At 43.5% G+C, this 27,206-nt stretch overlaps 1 protein-coding gene across 1 annotated transcript in view; it reads right to left on the reverse strand.

Annotated features, from left to right (window-relative positions):
* Positions 1 to 27,206, reverse strand: part of trip4 (thyroid hormone receptor interactor 4) — a 69,204-nt gene that overhangs the window by 16,053 nt on the left and 25,945 nt on the right. The window contains exon 12 of the mRNA XM_017478775.3: positions 19,679 to 19,781. Within this exon, the coding sequence (XP_017334264.1) occupies positions 19,679 to 19,781 (103 nt within the window). The remainder of the gene's footprint in view (positions 1 to 19,678; positions 19,782 to 27,206) is intronic.

The following is a 27,206-nucleotide window of genomic DNA, read 5'->3' on the forward strand; positions in this document are numbered from 1 at the left end:
GAGAGAGGCAGAGGAATAAATTGAGGCTGATCTAGTGTGCTGCATTTTGAAGAGGCCGGATTTGCATATCTGTGCAGCAGAGCAGAGGGAGAAATGTGTCAGTGATGACAGCTCGCAGAGAATCTTAAAGCTCCAGAGCCAGCGGCACTCTCTTTCACTCGCGCTTTCTCTCTGCCCGACTCCCGGTAACCCCTCTCCAGAGAGTCAGAGGTCACAAGGTGCTCCTGTGTGCTCGGCACTCTCAAGGCAGCGCTTGCTTAACGATCAGCTGCTCTCTAGGGGGAAGTCCGGCTCAAGCTCCCCTGCTGGAAGGGCAAACGGAGACATCTGTGAACGCGTGCGCGTATGAACGAATGAGCAAGCAGATTGCAGGGTGGACAACTATGGCTGGAAAATAATGACAATCCCGACGCATCAACACATGCAGATGGAAATCGTAGAATGTAACTGTTGATGGGCAGGAAATTGAGCAGCGTGTCAGTTTTTTAACAACTATTCTTTCCTCTCAGGCAAGGAGTGGACTTGCCGAACACACTTAGCATTCAGCAGCAGCCCTCTTTCACAGCTCAATCTCAGGAGAGAGTCTGTGATGTCTCGGAGAGCGGTGCGCAAAGCCCCGCTGGCTCTTAACTCGTGAATCTTGCTGAACCCGTTGCAGTTTGATCTGCCGCTCTGTTTGGACGTGTCGGAGGGAAATCGCTCGTGGGATACCAGCTATCAGGGCCTCTCGATTGTATATGCAAACATGAATCAAACCCAGCAGGGAAGAGACTCCCATTTGCACACTTGTGCTCTACCCCCTCCCTTCCCTCTATGTGCTTGCTGCTTCTTTGTGCTGAGATTTTTGAGAATTACAACTCGCTCAACTTTAATGCAATGATTCTGCGAACAAGCCGCTTCTAGCTCTAGCTCTTGGTCTAGCCGGGGAGGGGGGCTAAAAAAACAACAAACAAACAAACAAAAAACAACCACCCGCTACAGTGTAGCACTGACAAACACTGCTTTCCCTGGAACAAGAAGCATGGAGAGATAGCACACAGAAATCACTCAGTGTGTCACTCCCTCTGGGCAAAGCAGTGCAGGAAAGGGCAAGAAGCAGTTAGGCATGCACTCACATACACATACACATAGTCTCTCACTCTCACACACACACACTATGGCATGCTGCAGGGGAGAGTGACATTGATCCGTCGGCCCCCGTCCATCCGTCTAGCTGAAAGAGGGAACGGGATTGTTAATAAAAATGGAAATTGAGCCGCACACGTGGCCAGAAGCCATACGCAGCTGGTTGGTTCTATCTGACATCTCCCTGTAGGAGCTCTCAGGGACTCTGTGCCTCTGATCTGAGCAAACACTCACACTCTCTCTCTCACACACATATAAGCTAATAACCCTCGGTGGAGGTAGTGGGCGATGATAAATGGTTTTCTGTCGTGATATACGCTAAAACATTAACGTTAACAATTCAATCCATGTCTCGCCGTATCAACAGGAAATTACTGACTACTCAGTACCGAGTCTGCGCTAATGGCCAAACAGGAGCGGCTGCAATCCCAGCTCAGATTACGACTGCCAACACGCAAAACTGTCATCCAAACCTTTCATCTTATCACAACCGCAACGAGGGGCGAAGGTGCAGTAGGGAGGAGAGGGGGGGCATTCTTGTGCTCTCTGGAACGTCGAATTCTCAGGGCTGTTTGGAAACAGATCAGCTTCGCACGCCTCTGGCGGCATGGGGTTCACAAATCCTTTAAATCTACAAGTGCTTGGTGAAAATGACCGATACCCCAACGCCTCGCCACCTTAGAAACGAGAAGTAAGCAGTTCGACTCCTGGAATCCATCATCTGTAAAAGTGGCCTGATGCTTAATCAATTATCCTGCCCTGCTTCCAATTTCCAGCTAAGAGCCACAAAGGGAACTACCTATCAGCCATCAGGATAGATTGATTTTTTTTTTTTTGTACGTAATGCTGTGACTGTTTTAACAGAGGGTTGTGTCATTATATGCGAGAAAGACATTATGCTGGGGGGAGGGTTGGATGTCCTTCAGAGTAAAGGGAAGTAAATGGCTTTAAAAGCTGCTCTGACAGCGATCCTGCATTAGCTGTGCCGTGTATAACTGATGGAATTAGCAACGTGGATCCATGCCTTTCACGAGTACGTTTGACCGGTCGTGCCGAACAATCCCACCAAAGCCAGACGACTGTGTGCATACTGCTTTTATGGTATTGGTTAATCAGGTGCTAGGAGTGATGTATTCATATTCGTCATCCAAAGCGAATAGTCAAAAAAAAAATTCTACCGTCAACCAGATCACGATTAGCCGATAGTGAAGCGGGATTCAGAACAAGTTCTGGCTTTAATGCATTATAATGACTGGACTTGTTGGCGAACTGAATAGTTTTCAGTCTAGGCTTGAGAGTTAAGTGAAACAATGCTTTTCAAATCAGATCCCAAATGGATTCTTTTGGATACCCAAGTTGATGGCGGGTCCTCTTTCCTAATCAGCCTCGCCATCTCTGGACTCGATCGTCATCAGCGGTGATTCAGCACAGAAAATGTAGACAACCAGCAGTTCAATCAGTTTAATCGTGGTAAGATTCTAAATCATTTTGTTTCTCACCTTTAAAGATGTCCAACTGCATTTAAATGAACAAAATGTTGAAAGGGATAATCAATATTGCGAGCTGATATATGCAGGGTCCTTTCCAGGCTATTTGTTTTTGTATTCATAGCTCGTTGGACATGTCAGTGCAATGAACAGAAAAAGGAAAAAGAAAAAAAACACACAAAAAAAACCCCCATATTGAGGTATTGATAAACAATTTAGTTTGTAGCGATGACTTAAACTTGACTTCGAATCACACAACCTGCTGCACTACACACATCAGCCCAAGCGTGATCTAGATGCTGCTTCTTACTAGGTGGATTAATTAGCGGAAAGAGCTGATCTCTTTCGGAATCACGCAGGTGTGAAACAGTGAGCAACTCTCCTACATCCTACGTGCGGTCACAGTTAATTGCATATCAATTAGACATAAGGAGAGAAAATAAACAAGCTACTCGTATAATGTTTTTTACTCGTGATACGAGAAGAAAACGCATCAGAACGCCTCCAACCGGAATCGTTCGATGACTTTTTGTTGTGGTCGCAAACACCAGGTGCTACATTAGATAACAATAAACATGTCGGTTTCACGTAGTCTTTATTAGGGCACTTAAATAGCTACAGTGGTGCTTGAAAGTTTGTGAACCCTTTGGAATTTTCTATACATCTGCACAAATATCATCCGATTTTCACTCGAGTCCTAAAAGCAGACAGAGAGAACCAAATTAAAACAAATGAGACAAAAATATTATACCTGGTCATTTATTAATTGAGGAAAATGATCCAATATTACATATCTGTGAGTGGCAAAAGTATGTGCACCTATAGGATTAGCAGTTTAATTTGAAGGTGAAATTACAGGCAGATGTTTTCAAACCCTGATGGCGATCAGGTCTGAGTGAGCACCCTGTTTTAGTTAAAGAACAGGGATCTATCAAAGTCTGATCTTCACAACATATTTGTGGAAGTGTATCATGGCACGAACAAAGGAGATTTCTGAGGACATCAGAAAGAGACTTGATGATGATCTTCGGCTTGGAAAAGTTTACAAAACCATCTCTAGAGAGTTTGGACTCCACCAATCCACAGATCAATTCAAGAGCAAGACGTGTAATAGTCTGTGAGGTCACAGAAGAACCCCAGAAGGCCTAAAAACTAAAACATGACCTAAAATAAGGGATGTTTTAGGTCATATTCATGCAGACAAACCTTCAAGCACTACTGTAACTAGCTTGCGAAATATTAGTTCACAGATTGTAGCCGAGTCTGGTTTCCGGGCAACCAAAACGTGGGACTAGGACGCACACTGGAGCTTTTACGTTATTGAATTTATCAGTAAATTATCCATGCCTAATATTCAATACATGTTCCAAACTATTTATTTTCGAAAGATTAATGAGAATTAGTTAATTAAAGAACTAATGAGTGTCATATTTGTTCTGTAAAAAAAACAAACAAATTCTGCATATTTTATATTCATATCCACATACCGTCACCAGAGTACTCTCACTATAGAGTGGATTAAATAATGTTCTGCCTTTCAGCTCATCAGAGGAGCAAAACACAGTTGCTTGTTTGCTAACAAGGCATAACAAAGACGCAGGAAACATGGTTTTAGCCTCTCTGAATGTGGGCTCACACAGAAACTAGGTCAGATCGGCTCCTCTAGGGCTCCTTGCAGAGAGAGAGAGAGAGCAGAATTAAATGCTGCTCGTGATAATTATCAAAACGGGAGCCGGGGTAAGAAAGATAAGCGTTTTTGGTCTTTTTTTTTTTTTCTTTTTTTTTTTTTTTAAAGGGAGGTGTATTTGAGAAAGTAATGGACGATGAATGGAGAGTAGAGAAAGGAGACTGGAAAGGATCAGCTGGAGTCGAGTGTAAGCGCACTTTTCTAGAATCGAGCTCAGGTGCTCGGCTGCACTGCGGTGAAGAATAAACAGTGACGTGAGGCAGATCGAGGCAGAGTGAGCTCGGCTCTGCCTCGATGAGCGGCTCCTGGACGCCTGCCAATCTCACGCCACAACACATTAACGCTCACGGAGTCCATCTGTGGAGCACGGCGCTCACCTCAGAAGCAGCTGAGAGCAAACACGTCAAAGAGAGTGAGACTGCGCCGAAAGAAACGTGGATAGACGTGTTGCCATGGAGATTTGCTTCGCTCTTTATTAATCCTCTATGCAAACTGTAAAACTGGAATTGTCATTGTAATTTGGGTGATACGGTTTGACATTTTGAAGCACTTCCAAAAAAAAAAAAAAAAAAGGAAAAAAAAAGAAAAAACCCTGACAATGTGTTTTCTGCCTTATGTACCCGTATAGCTGTTAAAGCGTAAACACGAGCTCGGCGGGCCTCTTGTGCAGAGAAAAGACTAGTCCATACATGGGGATAGGGGAGAGGAGTGTGAGCGGAGTGTTTATGAGAGCTCGGCTGATCCCCTCCCCCCTTCCAGTCCTCCGTCTTCCATCCTCCCGCTCCGTGGCACAAAGACAGCAGAGCCGAGCAGATCAGGCTGTGGATTAACCCGCTGGGAGCTTTGACCCTCGACGGAGGTGGATGTGCTCTGAACTCCCAGTGTAAATAGTAAACATGGTTATTGGGGGGGGGGGGGGGGGGGACCCACAATGGCAAGTTTAGAATGAAAATGAGTGAGGAGGGGGGAAAAAATAATAACGCGCTGGCTAATTATACAGCAGGTTTGGAAAAAGAAAAAAAAAAAAAAACCCCGCACAATGAGGCACTCAGTACTGTTTTGTTTTTTCATCTCGAAATTCTTCAAGGCAGAGATCTGGAGATAAATGTGTCTGTGTCTGTGTGTGTGTGTGTGTGTGTGTGTGTGTGTCTTTCAGAATACACTGGGAGCTCAATCAATCATGATTTACACAAGTGACAAGGCATGAAAAAGTGTAATAGTGTAGCATACTTGAGGCATAATACAGGATGAGGTGTGCTGTTATAGGAAAATAATCAACGATGGTGTAGTGTGATACCAATTGGTGTTACTCTTACCACCTTGAAGTGAGAACACCACACCCCAAAGCGCTTTATTCCTCTTACACCACAGCAATTCACCAATGATCACAATTTGTATTCATTATTGACCAACAATCTGTGGTACAACCCAGGGGTTTTCCTCCCTAGGATTACAATGATATTATTTTGGATTATTTCCTCATCGAGTTATAGCCAGAACAGTGTAAATTTAAAATTTAACTGATATCCGATCATTCGTTCATTTGCCTTTACGCCGTTAAAATAAGCGCCAATAAAACAACCGATGCAGCTGCAGCGGATTTTCAGCCTCTGTCTCTCTCCAGCAACAAGCAGACATGCATTTCCAAATATAAACGCAACTGCTCTCTAATTACTGCAGTCGCGACCAGGGACTGCGTCTTCATCTATTCATTGCTTAACAGGGACGTGAGACCAGGTCTGCAGCTACGTTCAAACTGCGAGTCCGAAGTGGCTGGAAGTGGATTCTCTGTGAGGGTGGGAGCTTAATTAAAGGCATGGGGCTGCCACGTTGGGACTGACTGCAGCAGACTTCAGGGGAAATTCCTGCCATAGCTGAAGCCTTGCACAAAGCAACACATCCCATAACAGCCCAGGCTTTTGGCTGGCTGCCAAGCAACCGAGGAGAGAGGATAGTAGGGAAATCAGGATGGAGCTTCGCCTAACCTTCACTGCTACCCCTCCTGTAAGCAGTAAATGTTTCATCGAATCCGTGTTTAGCGATTCAAGTGCTAGCATCTTGGTTGCTGATGTATTTGTATTATTCCCCTTACATAGCACAGTTACAATGTTGTTTAATGCAAGAAAAAAAAAAAAAAAAAAAAAAGACTTCAACGATCTCAAAACATAAGCGATAATGGTCAGGTTAGCTCGTATAAAATGAGGGCTTCTTTTCTCACTCGTCATTTTCCGGCTACGTTCAAAGTCGTTAACAACAACAACAAAAAAAAACTAATCTAGGTTAGATCTCTAGTAGAGACGTTGACGTAAATGCCGGACTCACAGTTCCAGAATGCAATGCAGCTATACGTTTCATTTCATTTCTGGTATTTGGAAGATGACCTTCTCCTGAGCGACTTACATTCATCTAATTTTTTTTTTTTATACATCTGAGCAGTTGAGGGTTAAGGGCCTTGCTCAAGGGCCCAGCAGGGGCAGTTTGTTGGTGCTGGGATTTGAACTCACAAGCATCCCATCAGTAGTCCAATGTCTTAACTACTTCCCACTTCCCCAAGTTACAACAAAGTATCGGCTCAGCTAGTTAGCGATCTAGGAGACGACTAGCGTGACGGTGTTGACGGTGGTATTAGCATGAAAGCTTTGATCTGTTTGAGCAGAGTGTTCTGAGGGAACTGGGAAGACTAAAGATCTAAAGTGCTGCTGCATGGCTCTGTTTAGACAGAGGCTAAATCCCACCAGCACCACCATCAAGAGGTAGTCAAACATGACTGTGGAAACCGTAATGTAGGAAACCGTTAAGTGAAAATACGTGTTGATGATCGATACGAAACAAATCTCGGACGCCTCTGAAGATCGGATGTTAATCATGAAGAATCACATGCAAGACGTTCAGGATGGAGTTTTCCTCCAACTGCAGCCTCAGCTTGATTTTCTGCAAAGGACAGCACATGACAAAGCATGTCAAAAAAGATTACACCATAATAAACAGAGAGGCCGCAGAATTTACCCTGCTCGTCTGTCTCTCGAGGGAAAGAGTGCTTCTTCTTCTGCTGTCCGTGCTAGCAAGTGTCCACTGCTCAGAGATGTCTAGTGCACGATACCACTGTTAATGGACAGAAAATTGCTGTGTAATAAAAGACAAGGGAGAAGGTAAGCCACCAAAGATTAGCTCATCAAGAGCTAGGAGGGAGCAGGAGGTGCCTGAATCTCCGAGTGGGGATCTGGGCATGACCTGTATTCACGCTAACGAGTGTAAAGCAATGAAAATTGATCGGGCCCATGCTGATGTCACTCGACTCATTAATCAAGCTGAAGATCACCATCATCTCATAAATGGGAGGAAAATGGAGCTCTCTATGTATAGCATCAGTGGAGTTCAGACCACCCCTATCACCAGAGTTGATAAATTGCTCCACTGCTCCCAATTCTCTATAGGGACGTGATTCCTGAAGGTTCGGTCTGTTTGGTGAAATGAGAACGCGGATTTCGATCTCAGGAGCAGTCCAGAGAACCGATCCCTGGGTACTCTTGAAAATGCTAGTCTGGGATTCGCTGCTGCATCAAGGTATGGAAGTTATCTGTTCTCGTCACTGCATGCCAACCAACATGGTTGGTTCAACTCGTCAGTCCATTTCCTGTTCAGGTTTCGTGATAGCAAGGAAAGGGTTATTATGAAGGAGGTCAGTGGAGGAGATGGGATGCCTTACTGATTTAGAAACCCAGACTTTCACAGGATTGGGGCAACGTAATTAGCTTACCGAGAACATTCTGTAAAACACACGTCTCGTTCCAGCATGCTTGGCTAAAAGTCTTATTATACAATAACGTTTCTTGGTTTGTAGGAATTCCGGCATGATGGCATGTCATGCATCCATTGATCTTTGCCAGTTGAGTGTTGGTACCAAAGGGAAACGGATGAACCTACTGCCTACCAGTTTGCAAACCTTTGCACAAACGTGACATACGGAATTGCTCAATCAATCCATGGTTCGGAAGAAACTTCACACGAGCGAACCTGCATTTTCAGCCCCTCCCCCAACCAAGCCCAGAACCGGTCCTGGGTGCGGACTTGAGTGTTCGCACAAAGCTTGAAAACACCTCATGTCTTTTTTCCCCTCCACATCAACGAAAGTAGTCATTTCTACTTCATTATCAGCAAGATTTGAAATTTGATCTCGTAAGACAACACAGTGAGGTTACTTCAACCCTAAAAACAGTGCTCCTTCTCCTTTTAAGCTTCATTTCCTGTCACAAGCTTTAAACATCGCCTGGGGCACAGAGCAATATGTGGCATGGTGTAAAATCAGTGCAATGTGCTAACGCCACAGCATCCTGCCACAGTTAACAGACATTATATAGGCTTGTTGTTGCTGGCAGGTTACAAGCCTGGCGGATGCTAAACGAAGACCAGGCGCGATGTGTGAAAGCCTCACGTTGCACACAGGAGTATGCTCGCAGTGGGAGCGAGCCTGCTCTGCCTGTGTACGGCGGGGGAATGTGTTAATGCAATATTCATGGTGGGCATGGAGAGAGGCGAGCACAACACAGCTTTGAGGACTCTCTAAAGGGCCTCTAAAGGGCCTTTCACACCCACCGAAACAGGAAAAGTAGCGTAAAGGGAACCCCCAACCCCCCTCATTCATGTTGGTGATTCATCCCAGCGATCCTGCACAATGCCATGGTTCACACGCATGCCGGGAAACTTTTGCTACAGACTTGACCTCTGCTTCGCACATTCGGCCCATCAATGAAAGATGATTTGTTATTGAATTCTTTCTAAAGAAGATGGTGGGGGGTCATACAAAGTCCCGTATTTATTCTCGCTTCTTGCTTTTGTGGAGGAGGACCAAGAGGAGGAGGTTAGACGCAAAGTCGAGGCTTTGGTGTGTTTTGTTGCAGAGTAAATAAGGACCGATAACAGAGCTTTCTATTGTGCCCTAAAATGAAATACACGATTCCTGGATGTCGTGTTAGTACAACAGCGTGTCTGACTTCAGACCGAGGATGGAAAATGCCTTTCCGAGCCAATTTCGATGACAAAATGCGCCGTGCTGTTAGTAATTCCATGTACACTGAACATCAGGGATAGTATTGCATGTCGCGTGATCCTGCAATGTACTCCTTCAAAAGCCTAAAGCGTAAACAGGCTTTAAGTGAAACCAGAGCCTAACAGCTAGGCTCCATGTGTTCTGCCGCTCTTCCCATCGCATAATCGCCACCTCCCCCCCTCTCCACCTCTTTTCTATCTGCCTCTCTCTCACTCGAGCATTAATTTTTAATCAGAGCTTAAGTGGCCATCTTGGCACAGGCTCAGGCCAGCGAGTCGAGAGCTCCTCGCTTCCAGTAACAAAGTTTTGAAGAGCAGTGAGCCTAAAAACAAACAGAGTGGGAAAAAAAAAAAAAATACTCCCAACCTAGTAAAGATAGGTGCCTCATTACGCTGATATGCCGTAATTGAAATTCAAACACGGTCATCTAGGATTTGCAGCACAGCAGTAAAATTAAGCCACAGATATTAATGTGGTACAGTCATGTGGGGAAAAAAAAAATAAGTACACCCCATGGAAATTCTTGGCTCTTTTTTTTTTTGTTGACATATTTGGTCAAGCAAACATTTTATCGTATTTGAAACAGTGCCTATTACTAAAGTCGGTATACTTTACAGAACCACATGGAAAATTAGCTTTTTCAATCATTTATTCAACAGCAACTTCTGTGGAAAAAGTAAGTACACCCTTGGCCTCAGAAGCTAGTATCGCCCCCTTTAGTAGAAATAACTTCTTGTAGGCGTTTTGCACAATTGTCCGTGTACCATTTTCTTAAGGTGTTACAGTACTCTTGGCATGACGACACCACACACCTCAATAACAAAGGAATCACCAGACACTAGATATGAGAGGGGTATAAATAAGACCGGTTCCACCTGCACTCCCTAAACAGGTTCTAATCGCCGACACCCAATCTTCAATACCTGATTCTAATTTTATGGATTTGAAGGTGTGATAAATGTAGGGGTGTACTTACTTTTTTCCATGTGACTGATTTGGCTTTTTGTTCATTTAAATTGTGAAAATTACTACAAAATGTCCATTTATTATTAGGCAATGTTTCAAGAGAATAAAATGTTTGCTTGTCCAAATATGTCCAAAAAAAAAACCCCAAAACAAACCCAAAAAACAAAACAAAATCAACAACAACAATTTCCATGAGGTGTACTTATTTTTTCACAAGACTGTAGCTGGCATCCAACACACAGCCCCTGGCATGAAAGCTCATCTCTTACACTCCTCTCTCTACACAGTATAATCGCAGTCTCTCTGGAGCCCGAGTCTTTAAGCGTATCCCCTCATTACTGATAATGAATGGAAGGCCAGCTCATGTCACGCCACACATCTGACACTGAGGAGCGCAGGAGATGCCGCCACTCAAGGTCTCCTTGCATTATTTATTTACATACTCCGGTGGTCTGACCCGCACTTGTAATAAGGAGATAAGTCATGGTCTGCTTCAGTTCGCAAGCAAAATGTCAACCGCATTCTTGGATCGTTGCTCGACCACACAGGACCTCCACAGCGTTATTTGCGTCGAGTTCCCCGACACGTCGAACCCTCGCTTTTCCTAACTTGTCCGTCTACACAAACCTTCTTTTCTTTTGCTTCATCTGCACATACGGTGGGACAAATTAGTAGCACGAGTCTCGGGACATTACATGAGATTACATGTTCTCTATTAGATTTTATTCATAGTTGTCAGGGAGACAAGTTGGCTCAGCAGGCTAGTAGTCTCCAGTGGGGTTTTTTTCTTCTTTTTTCTACAACAACCAGAAGAAAAAAAGAAAAAAAACAACCCAACCCTACACAATATTGACTTTCGCACGACAATATTGTTTTTATGTTTATTGACGTTTTTATTTGGTATGTATATTTATACCACAGTGCTGTTGAATTCATAAATCTGATTGGCCCACAGGTTTATAGTACGTCTACATTTACAGCATCTGGCAGATGCCCTTACCCAGAGCCACTTACATTTATACAACTGAGCACTTGAGGGTTAAGGGCCTTGCTCAAGGCCCCAGCAGTGACCGCTTGGCAGTGCAGGGATTTGACCTCACGACCTTCCGCTCAGTCTTAACCACTCATTCTATTATTTTAGCGTTTCTTGTATGGACTTGTTAATCTGTTTATATGGAGCCCCCTCCATACATGTTATCTAACAAAGAAAAATGTTGACATGGTGAAGCTTTCTTGAACAAAACGCTTATTTAACAGCAACATTCATGGAAGGAGTCTCCACTGTCAGACCTTTCTTTCTAACAGTCAGTAAGTTTTACAATACGTGAAATTCTTCGGGACAGGTGACGTCGTGGGTTGCATTTTTCTCCCCCCTCTAAAAAATGAATGACTGATTATACAACGTATAATATAACGCAAGTGATAACAAGAGCTAATTTGTCTCGTGGACGTTCCACAACATTAAATGTAACTATAATCCGTTTAAAAGCAGACGACTTCGTTGAAAGGAATAAGGACTAGGAAAAAATCACTTGTCCCCTACATGGGAATTTATATACTCATTAGTGTCAGTATTAATGCACTTACCTAGCTAACTAGCTCATGCTTCTCGGCAGCCTACCGTATACATTTCCGTCTGATCTAAACTACTGCTCTTAATACCTTTAATCAAGCACGGCAAGTGCGCCATATGATAAATCCATCAGTTCCGTAGAGGTCCGGAAAAGTACTTAGCCATTAAAGTCTTATAGGATTGTTTTAAGGACATGGTGAACGGCTTTGGAAAAACGGTTATGCTGTTTCCTTTCCCATGCGGAACTAATCGATTGTCCGATACCGAGATGGAAATGTTACACGCCGAGCAGAACACCGTAGCAAATTCATTTGGGAAATCAATCCGAAATTACACCGCCGCCGCAGTCGCGTTATGATTCCATTTCACTCGCCGCCTGCTTATTGCGTCATAAAACTCGTGGTGATGTTAAAATGACGTGCGTTTCCCCTTCTTGCGGGGATCAGTGTCAGCGGTGCTGGAGGAAAGGTCGAAAGCAGGCAGGAAGCCCTTTCCCCTCCCTTCAATCCCTGCTCGCTGCTCTTCCACATTAGTGCGCCAGCCTGCTCCTGGCTGCCCATTAGCTGTGTGACAGATCTCTAATAAACACAGCCTGTCACCTCTGAAGTCTGCTGCACATTTCCTGGGCAATATATAAAGCCCGCCGCCCCCCTGCCTTGCTCTGCCACTAGGCTCAATAGAGCTGAAACCTGATTTCTGTCTAGCAGCCTGGCAGCTGGTGGAGCCGAAAATTCCCCTGCACCCAGATAGCCCTGGAAAATACATGAATATAAAAAAGGAAGCCATGAATAAATCACAAGCGCTCTCTCTCTCTCTCTCTCTCTCTCTTTCTTTTTACACTCCCTACGGATGAGTTTGGAGGCAGAAAAGGTAGAAGACAAGAAACAAGGCCACTATGGAAAGGGGAGAAGAAGAAAAAAAAAATGGAAAGAGCCAAGGTGGTCAAAAAACTTTGCTATCCAGTAAGTGTATTAAAAGATGAATACGTGCCCTCTGACAACAAAAACGCATTTCTCAGAGTTCTTTCATTTCGTACTCGGAAAGCCGTAGCTCTCGAGGTTGTGCGAAGTGCCGTGACAAATGGACTTCCTTCGATCTCGGCTCCTTAAACAACATCTCGGCGGAGTTATTTGTAACGAACGTATTTGCTCTGTGCTGTAAGAATATTACTACTATTTCTAGCTTCTGGTGCTTACTGATCACAGATATGGGCTGCAAAAAAAAAGAAAAAGAAAAAAGAAAAAAAAAAAAAACAAAGCAGAAAGATTCAACAAAATGCTACGCCTACGCAACAACAACAAAAAAAAACGGCTTTCATCCAGACTTTTCTGGAAAGCAGGGCCAAATTAGCATAAAGAAATCCTTTTGGCAGGAGTTTAAAAGCAGACATTCAAGTAAAACAGCTGGAAAACAGCATCGTGTCAGCCTTGTAGATGGAAATGTAGCAGCTGTGCTCTAGACATCGGGGACGTCCTGTTATAAACGTGTACGTTATATCACAGGGCGCGCTCGCTCGGACATGGCAGCGACATCGATTCCAATAAAAGAGGAAGGAAGGAAGGAAGGAAGAAATGCAGCTTTTGAAAAACTAGAATGCAGCAGAATCGCTGACCTGAGCTTGCAATATTCACACATGGCTGGAGCCACTTGTCAGGATGTCTGCTGTGGTGGCGAATGGCCAGGGGTGACCTTCAGCTGCGCGGATGAGATGACAGAATAAAAGAGATATGGGAGCCTCGTAAGCAAAAGCCCGGGTGCTTGCGGAGCCTTTAATAGGCTCTTATTAGCCGCTGAATGGGAATTTCATTTTCAGAGCGCCGGGCTTTTGCACTCCTAAATGTCAACAATTCAGGCAGCAAAGAGCTCCAGCGCCTGATGGATTTCCGCTATGGACTTGCAGATGGGACTTTCATGTAGACCTCCTTCGATAATAATCCCAGCCTGGCTCCGAGACCGTAAGCATCCCCCCTCTTTGATTGCCAATCCATACTTCCTGCCTGCTCGGTTTTTATGAGCTGAAGAGCCACGCTCGAGTCAGAGCGCCAGCACGGATAACATATCCTGACCCTAATGTTGGCTAAACTGAAGAGGAATGGACAGAGGGCAGGACACGACTGCGGTTCCTGCATGACCGCAACTGGCCTGCCGGGTTATCGCTGCACATCTCATTCCTCCCCGCACAGCCTGGCTGAGGTTCCCAGAGGTCACATCTCTGGAGAGCGCAGGCGGCTTAGGAGAGAATGAGAATGAATGGGGTGAAGCGGGCTAGACACAAGGTCAAAATGGATAGAGAAAGCCCCATTAGAGATATGAAAAGCAGGTGGAAAATGGAGAGCGCTTGCCGTGTCAAAGGGATTGGATTGTGTTGAGGCTTTCTTTTTGTGTCCTTTACTCACATAAGCCTCAGCAGGACTCTTTAATAGATAGCTTTTACTGTAATACCCGCTGACCTGGTGCGCATAACTCGGTTTATGACATGGTTTGCAGGTCAACAGACAACAGATACGAGCACATAACTTTCATTCGACATATAAACAGTATATAAGAAAAATATGCTTTCAAGACCACTTGCAGAAACGCCACTGATGAGTCAAACACGGTGTGGTTTGGTACCGCAAGTGATTAAACAAACCAAAAATCACAACCACGATAATAGTTTGTAAGGGGTGTGTAGGGCGTACTCAAAAACGTACTTGCAAAACACATTCAGTGGTTGGAAAACGTAAACAAAAGCACATCTCTCAAGCACATGGAGCCGGCTCTAAATAAGTTGAGTAGATAATTATATAAATAATAGTTTCGTGTGCTGCAGCCTGAATTTTTCCTCTTTTGTTTGTTGGTCCAAATATTCAGGGCGTTTAAGTAAGTTACTGTAAGCTATTACAGTAGATAAATACCGAACATTTAGTCCGTTTCACTAAAATTTGCATACGTGAAAATGTCCCGAAATACATATTATAGCAATGTAACGGTAATAATACCATATAAAGGCATAAAAAAAATAAAGTTATACAGTTTGATCAAGAGTCATTTTGTATGCCCTCCCCCACCCCCAAACAATCACATCCTTAATGCTTACGTAAGACAAATTTGATTTAATAACATTGCTAAAAATAAGATTTTACCCCCCCCCCCCCAAAAAAAAGAGCGCATGTCAGAGGAGGACAACGCTCCAATGATAAATGATAATCGGTTCTCTTCTACACTTTTATTTGACCAAAGAGACCACAACCTCTCCCTCACATTTCCTACTGCTTCACAAAACCGAGGTTCGGAAAATCTAACGTCCAAATGTCACTTAAAGTCGGTGTGAAGTGAAAGTAACGAACGTGAACAGTAAGACGCTTAAACACTGTAGGCCTGCCATTCAAGGACACCATGCAACACCATGCTAATTAATTAGAAGCAAGTGAAGAAGAAAAGCCAATAAAGTGAAGGCAAATTTCTGAATTAAGTGTCAGAATGTGAATCTCGAGTATATTCTCAGGAAAGGGAGAAAAAGAAAGAAAAAAAAAAAATACAGCGGTTCTATGAAGTACCTCATTTCCAGGATAATGCACCACTCTCTGTATTATTATATAATTTAGCTGACACTTTCACCCCAAATTGAATTACAGATGTCAGCTGCACGCGCAGCCGACCAGCACCGGCTTTGGATTAAGTATCTTGCTGAAGGGTGCCATGCCTGTAATAACCTGGTTCACAGCCAAGTTTCTTGGCGCATCATCATCTCCGACAAAGCAGGCAGCTCTGCAAAATATGCACTTAAACTTTTGGTATTATGGCAGACTGGAAACACAGGAAACGCAGCATAACGGCATATAAATGATCGTAATTCATTTTAGGCCATTACGCGCAAGCATTTCTTCAGGACAGGACGAAATAATATTTAGTGACTGGCAAAGAGAGAAAAATAAAATGCTACCAGTTGGATTCCACATAAAGCCCCAGGATCTATTAGCATTTTTCTATTAGCATAGTAGCTTCAACGGACGACGTTATAATACGATACACTTCAAAAGCCATTTTACATTACGCCTGTAGAACACTGTCGTTATGTCACACCCTATGGAGAGAACAAACAACGTGAATAGGGAGTCATACTGGCGTTAGACGAATTCAAAATGGTGGATTTTACTTGGATGATGTGTTAGAAATGTAAAGTCACATGAAATCATTACTGCAGGTAAGTAATTGAAAAAAATTCACCTGAAACCAAATGGGGGGGGGGAGTAAAAACACAGCATACAGGGTGGCTTACAAAAGCCATACATTTCAGGGGTCACTGGTAAGGTCCTTCAGAATCAATGCAATCCTTGTGTCCATGCTCCTCACTGCAGCTGCCTTGGCCTTTTCATGCGTTCTAATGAAACGACACCACCGGTCAAAAGTTTGTGGACACTCGACTGAAATGTTTCTCATGCTCTGAAAAACCTTTTGATCTGAAGGCGTGTGATTAAACGTTTAAAAATCGGTGTTGCAGACAAAAATAAAATCGTGCCGACGTATTCGTTTCTTTCTTTAGAAAACGAACATTTTATTTACAAAAGATGATTATTTTTAAACGGACGACTCGGAGCGAAATATTCCGAAAAGCAGCCGATAAAGAGTCCGGCGTCGGTGGGAACTCCTTTAATACTGTTTAAAAAGCATCTCTGGGAAATTCCTCAAGAAATCGGGTGAGAAAATGCCGAGAATACATTTCTGGAAATTCTAGGCGAAAAGCGTGTCGACTTTGAAGACGCCAAAATACTAAATTATTTAGATTTATTTTGCATTTTTTATCACAACATAATTCCCATAGTTCCATTTGTCTTACTCCAGAGTTTTACATTTATGGGATTTGGCAGACGCCCTTATCCAGAGCAACTTACATTTATCTCATTTTTACAACTGAGCAATTGAGGGTTAAGGGCCTTGCCCAAGGGCCCAACAGTGGTTGCTTGGCCGGGGTTTGAACCCCTGACCTTCTGATCAGTAACCCAGAGCCTTTACCCACTTTAAGCCACCACTTCCCCATCACTGTTTATTATTATTATTATTCTAAAATGTGTGTGTGGGGGGAGTGTATAAACTTTTGAGCGGTAGTGTATGTCTCAATAAAATAAAAAGCCGCGCAAACTGAGACATGAATTTGTGTAAAATAGTCTATTTTTCTTTTTTGCAGCTGTTATGCCGGTGACTATATCCACTCGAGTCTGTGTGAAGGTAAAAGAGCTGTCATCGCCTAATAAACACAGACAGGGATTTTTCCCTGAGGGTGTTCTTATCAGATCTGACAATACCAACAATACACATTCCCCAAATTGGTTGATTTAACTACATATGCAAGTAAGTTCCAGTAGCATAACCCTAATAATCCAGTAGCATAACCCTAATAACCCTTTAATATGTCGTAAATTTGGTGCAGAAAATGCCCAACGTATACATTTAAAATGAGACTCGGTTTTTTGAAGCTGTTTTTAACTAAGACCAAATAGTATTCCAGTTAGGATGAAATCCAAGCCAGTTTAATTCTCTTTCCTCGATAGCACAGCAAAATTATTTCATCTACCAGAACCGTAACTGTATGAGAGTATGCCCCTTTTAGAGGAACGACGCACGAACCATTGGATTTGAACTAATTGGTTGATCCCAGGGGACCCCACAGGTTTTCATATCTGACCTCAGTCCTTACCACTCAAAAATAAGCCAAAAGAGCAATATTTTTCACCACAATAAAATGGGAGGTGATCCACATAATAATCTGGACTGATCTGCGAAAATGTTTCTCCATGATTAACGAACGCTTCCTGGAAACCCCCATTTCACTTGCTCAGTAGGCTCGTGTTGGCTCTGGGTTACTGATGAGAAGGTCCAGAGTTCAAGCCCCAGCACCACTAAGCTGAGCCCTCGAGCAAGGCCCTTAACCTTAACGTCCACGGGCACCACGACATGACTGTCATCCGTAACGTCCTACCAACCTGGGATATGTGAAGATAAGAATTTCACTGTACTGTAATGTCCAGTATATGAGACAAATACAGGGTTATGTCTAAAAAGAATGCTCTCCCTCACTTTCTGTCAAGGTAAATGGAGATCAACAAGTACAGGGATGCCACAGAAATATTTAAGATCAGAATAGTCAAACATAGCACTTTTGGGTTTTCACCAAAATAGAAAGGAAAAAAAAAAAAAGGAGGAAGACAGAAAAAGTTTTTATAGGGCATAATTTCTGGGCGATTACATCATTAGTGATATTTTGAAACGGAAAATCAAGAGAAAGGAAAATGCAGTAAATCACACAAGCCTATCTAAAGCATTAAACTGTATGATAAAATAGTGATGTTGCCAAAAGAGGGAATATCGCCGATCGGAAGAATTGGAAGAAAAGTGATTCCGGGAAGACGCCTTAACGATTACGATTCTATAACGATCGCTTTTTTACCGATGAATGCGGCGATTCTAGCGCCGCCCATATGTTTGAAGTCAACTTGCATGGGAAAGAAGTGTAATCAAATTCAACATGTGTACGCATATAACACACAGCTTACCCAGAGGTGCAAACAGCGAAATAGTCCTCTCTGCAGAACCAAGAACTGGACCGGACATTTGGCTCGACTCCGCCCGTGTACAAGTCAGCACTACGACTTACCTTACACTTCTAAAGGAGCGCCACTCATGTTAAAGAACCTTAGGCTCCGGTTGAAAACTAACTCCGAGCTGTTAGCAGGAGTAAAGGTGTGAATGATTATCATCGTTATCTACAACCACTTCACACCCAATCTGTTCTTCGAGTGTTTGACTACAGCGAACACTTTGAGTCGCTACAATTAAATATGCACTTGTGAGCTGGGGGAAAAACAACAACAACAACAACAACAAAAAAAAAAACCCCAGCCTTTTATGAACGATACAATAAACAAAGCAAGTGTAGAAGAAAAATAAAGAGCACATCAGTGGAAAGAACAGAATCTCCACCTGTTTTTAAAGATAAAAAGACTAAAAGATTGGAAATACGGTTAAAGTGGAAACGTTGGCATATGAATACGGAGAAAATTATGACAGAGAGATTTAAAAAATATATATATATTAAAACATAATAAAACAAGCACTCATAAAACTCTGGTCAGAAATATGCCAGGTGTATAGAAATCCCCAAAATCACTTGGAGAACAGAGAACATAGAACCGGCACCAAATCAACGATTACATGACTAAATAAATAAACTAGTTTATAACATCCAGTATTTATGTTCTCTTTTTGCTCAGTCCATGTCGCATTTCTACAGCTCTGCCCTTTGAATCGGTTGCTTTAGGGTTAATTCGGAATGATGATCATTTTCCACGAATAAAACCATTCCTGGTATCATATGGACCCTTCACGCTGTTTAACTGTATGTAATATCTTAACAGCTAATCGCTGACACATTACCAAGAAAAACCACACATATGTGAAAGCAGCACTCGACACTCCGGGGTGTTTAATTTATTCAATATTAAAAAGTGTGACGCTTCAAGAACGGCTCTAATACGCCGCACGGCGGTACAGCAACAAGCTTATGTGAATTTCACCGAAGGTGATGTTCGCTGTGGTTCCAATCCATCCTGAGAAGACTGCAGCTAAACCCTGCCTGCTCCCCTGGGCAGGAGCTCAGCAGTATCTTACATTAACAGATGGGCCTTCGCAATACTCTCGAGCTTGTGTGCGAGCACGAGTGCATGTTTATGTGAATGCGAACGGAGAATAATGGCGTATTGGACTCGGGGTGAGACCGAACGAGTCATCAAATGAAAGGCACAGGCGGGACTTACAGATCTTGTGTTTCCCTTTCATGGGGAATTTCACCAGCAGCTCCTGGGGGTTGGTGCAAATGAAGACGAATGGAGAGGCGGACTCGTCGCCGATGTGAGGATACTGCAGAGAGAGAGAGAAAGAAACAATGAGGCTGGTTCAGGAAGGAAAGGCTTTTCAAGCGTCGTAATTGATAGAAAGCACGCGGCAGAGTTCGAAATTGACTGACACTTTCATGAGAAAGGTGACATCTATCTAATCTGTCGGGGTAGCGCTGTGGGTCATCTTATTTCCTCTCCGCTATCAGATGGTGCTGTGATTGCATCTCGGCAGTCAGGAAACACAACCCCCTTATCCCCCTCCCCCCTCCCCCCTCCTCCTGTGGTCTCTAAAAAGGGAGCTGAAAAAATGGTTCAGGGCTTTTACTTGCACTATTCATGCTGTTCGTGTAGCTGTGATGGCTTCTTATAACTGAACAAACTGTTTCGGTATTGTTATACCATTACAGTACGATTGCTTATTACAATGCAAGCCGGGGGAAACAGACATCGCCTGCCAAACAGGTTTCTCCGTCTTTAAAAAAAAAAAAAAAAAAAAAAAAAAAAAAAAAACACCCACATGGCAGCCGTGCTAAATTCCTGTTAGTGAAATCTCTGGTTTATACATTCTTGCCTGGCCTGTAGATAAGCAAGCGTTTGGAATACTCCAGGGTTTGATAAGGTTAATCTGAGCTGGCAGAAATTCTGAGGAAAGACAGAACAAAAGCGCATAGTGTGTGTGGGTGTGTGTGTGTGCGTGTAGGCTGAGGCCTATTTAAAGGGTGACAGACTGCTCGATGGCTCAGTGAGAATAATGGAGCATCAGGCTTTAACAACAGAGAGACCGGCTACTCCTTTATAGCCTCCTTTTTATTGAATCCGGTGGCTCTGCCTCAATCCCCTCATTTGCCATAAACCACCGACTTGATTGATACTCCATATTAATCTCAAATCAAAATGCAGTTAATGCTTGAGGAAGGGGGTCGTGGTTAAAACCTAACAACGCAGGACTAAGTATTTGGCTAGGATAGAAAGGGGGGAAATTTTTTTTTAAAAATCCCATGCATACTCCGAATAAATCGGACAATTTGTCAGTTAAGGCTCTGCTTTCCATCCTCGCCTGTGTAATTAGGATTTAGAGCTGTGGAATTTAACTGCCCTAAATCCATATCTCTGTGTGATTGCTCCAATTACATGATAATTGAAAAAGCCTGGAATATTTCACGTTCGCTTTAGGCACACACAGATCAGTCGTTTACTGTTGGTAGTGCAATCCAAGTTAAAAATCCCAGCCAGATTCACACACACACACACAAAAAAAAAAAAACAGTTTCCATAGTGCTGATCTTTTTCATACTCGCGTAGATATGCTGATCACCTGGGACAGCAGATTTACGTTCAGCGTCGCTCACAGTGTGTGCGCTTCCAAATCTTCCAATAATGCAGCTCAGCCACATCAGCTACCACAGACCCTGCAGACTAACTCCTCCTCCTTTTATAGGGCGCCGTTCATTTCCCCCACTCTAATTGAAAAACTAGTATTATTTGTCTTAATTTACGCACTTGTTTTGGATTGCTTTTGGAAGCTGGTTCACATGAGTGAGTCTCCTTATACGCGAACATTTCTCCTGGATTTTCGTGAAAACCGCATTTCTCCTGCGAACGGTTTACGAATAAATCCGTACAGGTCCAGTTTGCTAAGTGAGGCCCAATGAAAGTAGCATGGCGGGATGGTCAGATGCAATCTGAGCTAAAGAGCGTTTCCCTCAGCCCACACACTTTCCCCACTAACATTGGACACGGACTGAAAAACAAGTCAGCGGGCGAAAACAAGGATAAAAGGCAGCTGCAACAATCTGCTGACAAGGTGCCAGATAAGTGAAAGCACCTTATTTTATTCTGTGGCCTGGGTTGTTGGCAGCATGTCACGGCAATAAAGAACAGCGATGAGAGATTCGTATTGTCCGTGCTGAAGTGTGGCAGGCTGAGAGAGTGACCCTTGTGCCAGAAACACCATGGGACTAGAGAGTCATGGCCCACCCGTGTCCCTGCAAAACAAAGGCGGCTCAGAACCTTAACCAGGAGGGGGAATGATGAATCCGAGGACGGCTGCCCTGTTCCCCGCGCCGAGCCACAGCTTTTCAGCTGCTGTCCACAATTAGGAGGCGAGACGAGCAATCTCCTCCTGCCGTGGCGCGGTGCTAATGTGGCTGTGTGGCAGCCGGCCCGCTTGGCTGCACTCAATCTCAGCCAAATAAAAAGGGCTTCATTGGCACTAACTTCCTGATTCTGAGGGAGCTTGGTCTATATGTCTGTGTGGAGAAGAAAAGGAGAGAGAGAGAGCGAGAGAGAGAGAGAGAGAGAGAGAGCGCAAAGGGGGGTTAAGCTAAAAAACAAAAAGGGCTCAGTCAGTAAGTTGTTCGTAATGGGGAAAAAGAAAGCAGATCAGCTCCTCTTACACAAGCATGTGGGAGGTTTTTCCTCTCTTTTCTTCGGAAGAAAAGACACAAAGTCCTGCACTGACATACAGTCGAGATGAAGAGGCCTGTTTCCAAAATAACACGCCGCGACAGTGTTCATTACAGGATCGCACAGGCTGCATGCAAATCATTCATGTGTAAACACAAGAGAGCATGAATGAGGGTGGAGGAGAAAATAAAGAATTCGAGCAGGTGATATCCTGCAAGCCAGAGGGCACATGGGAGCTGCAGTGAAAGCAAACGCCTGGCTGGCGTTCCAGCTGGGACACTTAATAATGAAAAAGAAATTGCTACTGGATATATGACCTCTCTCTCTGCTATTATTCTACAGTAACAAAACCATCCGGCTTATAAAGAATAGACATGAAAGAAAAGAGAGAAAGAAAAAAAAAGCAACTTCTTTCACTAAAGGCATACATCACGCATTGCACCAGTGCTCCGACAAACCAGTCTAGAAGTCATTATTTTTAACCAATCGACTGAATCGATAATTAAATCCCCAGTTACAGAATATATATCCATGACACCACAGCGCTGTAGAATTCTCAAATCTGATCGGTCAAAAGCTCAGACAGTAGCTGTAATTCAAATCCCAGGTTTCAATGAATGCACTTGTTTTAATAAGTTACAGCGAAGTCACCTAAAATGAAACAGATTTTACCAAGGATGTTGACGTAGAACCGTAAGGAGCTGTCTAAGTAAGTATCCGTTTATGGAAGGAGTCTCCAGTGTCAGTGCTTTGTAACAAATCGGTAAGTTTATAACCATGGGCAAGTCTTCAAGACAGGCTTTTAGTTGTTATGACATCAGTAATAACATAACAGGAACTAACTCCAAGTGTCTTGTGGATGCTCGATAGCATGAAACGTACCTACAAATGGTTAAAAATTCAACAAGACGTTCTTTAAGAAGTTAAAAATGGTAACTGTTGAGAAACTGCTGTGGTATTAGAGGAATAAAACAAGCCAGAGCATTGGGGAGGTAAAAGAGTGGCATCACATCACCCTGGCATTGATGATTTTCCAATAACAGCACTCCTCTTTTGTATGTCATTACTGACTTGATATAGTGCTTCAAGCAACCATGCTGGGGTTTTTTTCTCTCCGTTGGAAAAGTCCTGCCGTAATTAATATTTCAAGCGCCTCCTTCACATACAGAAAGAACTGGTGTCAAGTTGGAGTGCGCATTAATTATACAACACTGTCCAACACTGGCACTGGCAAGTTTACATAATTTATTCCTCAGTCACGAGGAAATACATGTCCAGCTATTAGAGGCTCAGAGGCTGCCACTGTGTCAGTCAATCTGCCTGCAGAACCATGGCTTAATGCATACTGAAAAGCTCCCATGTGCACAGAGGCAACCATGCAAAACCTCCAGGAACAGCTGGAGCTCACAGGTACTGGGTTCGATTAAAAAAAAAAGAAGTAAAAATAAATAAATAAATAAATAAATGTAAATAGAGAGAGAGAGAGAGAGAGAGAGAGAGAGAGAGAGTCATTGAATCCCCACTGTAAAAAAATTTAATAATATAATAATAAGAAGAAGCGGCAGCCCATAATCAAACTGAATAGCTGGTTGAATTGAACCCTTCATACTCAACTTGCAGTCAGAGAGAATAGTGGTTAAGAAAGAAAAAAAAAAAGAGGGGGGAAAAAATGACGACTTTATGAGGTCATTTATTTTGGTGGTTAGCATCGAATATGCCAAATGTTTTCCTCAGTTCCAGCCAGTGGAGTTTTGTGTATGCATGACCTCACCTCTTGCCACAAACAAGACCTCCTCAAAGGTGGCCCGAGACAAACTTTAGACAAAACAACCTACTGTGCTTCTGGAAAAGTTCTCACCTTCCATCTGGTTCTGTCTGTCACGCCTGACGTTCCCTCCGTTAGAAATGGCTGTTAAAGTTAATCTGGTGTTCAGCCGTGTACAAAACGAGAGTTAACAGTCAATGAAAGCTGATGTGCCTGGCTAAGCCTCTTTGTGTAAAATCTGAGTGGCTTTCTATTCGAGTGGATTATGAGATCATACTGAGTGAAACGAACATAATTGACAAAAATAACATCTCGACTTGTTCTTGAAACAAGGCTGGCTGCGGCGACAAAGCCGACCGTCGGCCTTTTGAAGAGCTCCACGCTGAAACTCGATGAAAATCACAAACGCGCAAGTGCTCCCCTGGGGATTATCAAAGCCTATGCGCTCCATCTGGATATCAAAGGCTTGACGGAAACCTCGGATTCGAACGTGATGCATGTTTTAAATAACTCTCATCAGCTGCACAAATCTCACCTTAGCTTTTCAGCACAGCCTCGGCCAATAAATGTGCTCAAGAGTGGTGGTGGTGGTGGGGGGGGGTGGGGGGGGGTATTTCAGGGTCGCAATCGCAGGGTCTTTTTTTTTTTTTTTTTTAACCCTGAACCCCCAATGTGAAATAAGAGCCATGTTTATGAGCGTGTCGGTGGGCCAGGGTGGATGTTTGCTTTGATTGCGGCCCTGGAACACGGCCCATCTGTGTTCATTCAGCTCGGTTGGAAGCCGTTGCCCCCCAGTGAACTGCTGGTCGCTCCCACAAAGCCTTACACAAGGGAGAGCGAGTGGCTGGGGCAGGATGCTTTCTATCTACATCCCCCACCCTACCCTTCTTCACCTCATTAACAAGAACAAGGCTGGGAGAGAGAAGCAAACACAAGTGAAGGCTCTGCATTCCAAGAGTTAGAATACAACAGTCTTGGGGGACGCTTGAAGTCTGCAAAGCGGTAGGATCTTGTACACAATAATATCTCTATCCTGATATCTTAAAACGCTATGTTTGCAGACTCATCTTCCAAACATGAAATGGTGGGAAAGATGAAAGCAGAGCTTTCTCTGTCTGATCAGAGAACGTGGACTTGGCTGAGAGGGACGTGCGGATCCAGGGAAGCACGATTGAGTTTGTACGCCCTGGCCCAGCAGGACTCTCTACTCAGCCTGTCAGGAAGATGGATGCCGTGGTTGACGAGGTGAAACCCGCACAGCCTGTTCCGAGCTCTGACTGACAGCTCGCTGCTTTCTACAGCAAGAAGCTAGCCTTGGTGGATGACACACTCTGCCACATTAGCAGTGGGAGTACCATTGGGACTGCCACTAATGATGGAGTTGTGGAGTGGAGGACAGGGCCATGGTGCAACAACACTTCAGCAGTTCACCAGGACTCCCCAAACGGCTGCTGGACTCCACATCGCCTTGGTTAATTAGGCCGAGCAAAGTAAAAACTGGCCAAAATGACAGAGTGGCAGGGAGTGGAGGAATTTCTCTACAGGGGTCAATTAGACAGCCGACACAGCTTTCCTCTCGGATTTTATAACTAATAAAAACGATTCATTTAGATACGACCAAAGCCCAAGGACATTCACAAGGACTACATTAAATAATACAAGCAACCCAAGATAAATGCAATGTAGAACACATGCATAGACATTAATAACAACTAGGAAATGAGAGAGTTTTTGCAGAAAGAAGAAGAGTAGAGCAATCATGCGTGTAAGCTTTGGCCATGTCATGTCGGATACCCTGCAAGGGATGACCTTTAAAAGAAGTGCTGAAACAAACTTCTTTTCGGAATTCAAATGTCCTTTTTGGAATAATCACAAATTAATATTCATTTTAACGGAAGAAATGACTCAGTTTGGTCAAGATTTTATAATTACTATTTTTTTGTTTTTGTTTTGTTTGTTTGTTTGTTTTTTTAAATGGAGTGGCACAGCTCATAGCACCACAAGCTCACAGCTCCAGTTTGATTCCAGAGCTCGGATTACTATCTGTGAGGAGATTTGCATTGTTCTTCCTGTGTCCATATGGGTTTCCTGAGGTTCTCTGGTTTCCTCACACCTCCTGAAAACCGGCTATTGTCCCCTAGCTGTGAACGAATGAGCGGATGTTTGTGTGCATAGTGCGCCATACAATGACAGACTGGCGTATTCCCAGCTAGCGTTCCGGTGCGACCCTGACCAGGATGTTGTGATTACTGAAGATGGATGATGAATAAAAAAATTGTGTTTGCCCTATCGTCTGGAGATTGGGAGTTCATCCGTGGTTAAGAGTTCAAGTGTGGGTTCAGGTGCCCTCTGATGTTACACAAGCATCAATGCAAAAAAAAAAAGAAAAAGTGGGGGCAGTTCAGGAGGAAGCACGTGCTGGTCTTCACCCTCCCTGATCGGTAGCGGCCATGTCATGGGGAGAACTAGCTAGTGGGTGGGAATTTACAAATTAATTAACAAAAAAAAAAAAAAAAACTGGTGCTGGGATTTTGTAATGTGATTTCTGATAGTACAGGCATGGAACTGTCCTGTCATGTCAATTTACCCCAATTACAGCCTTGTCTTTTAAGAAAATGGCCAATACACAATTCTAAACAATGTAATTAACCTCCTGCGGCGACTGGCAGCATTTGCCCCTGCATTTAAAAACCTTTCCCTTGCAATAACGCACATATTTTGATTATAATATAATATACAAAAACATCTTCCCAATAGTGACAGCTGTTGTGTCTGTTGATTATTACAATTATTAGCGTCTAACGACGTGTGCAACCTTAAAAACGGCTAATCGTGCACGACCGATCGTACGTTAAACCCAAATTAGACCACTTCTACGCTGGACGAGAAGAAATCTTTAAGCAGATTGTAACCTATTCTAAAAACTTGAATTCACGAACACGAATCATTCAGCTTATTAAACGGCGGAAGAGCAAAGCGTGCGTGAGCGCTTCCTTTCCGAGCAAACCGTCGTACGCTCTTGGAAGAAGGGTGCTTTGTTTTCGTTTTTATCAGCGAATGAATCTAGGTCATAGACGAGATGACCTTGATGAAACAGCCGATAAAAACGTTGCATTTAAATGCATCAATACGAATGTGGAGAAGTCTGTGGGATCGTAGAAAGTACGCTGCAAATAAAATCTGTACTTTTGTTATGCGCAATAACTGTGTCCCGTGCGTCTGTGAAGAACCTGAGTAACGTTCTACTTAAATGAAGGCACTTCATAGTTCACTGCA

The sequence above is a fragment of the Ictalurus punctatus genome, chromosome 10, assembly GCF_001660625.3.
Source record: "Ictalurus punctatus breed USDA103 chromosome 10, Coco_2.0, whole genome shotgun sequence".
Lineage (NCBI taxonomy): Eukaryota > Metazoa > Chordata > Actinopteri > Siluriformes > Ictaluridae > Ictalurus > Ictalurus punctatus.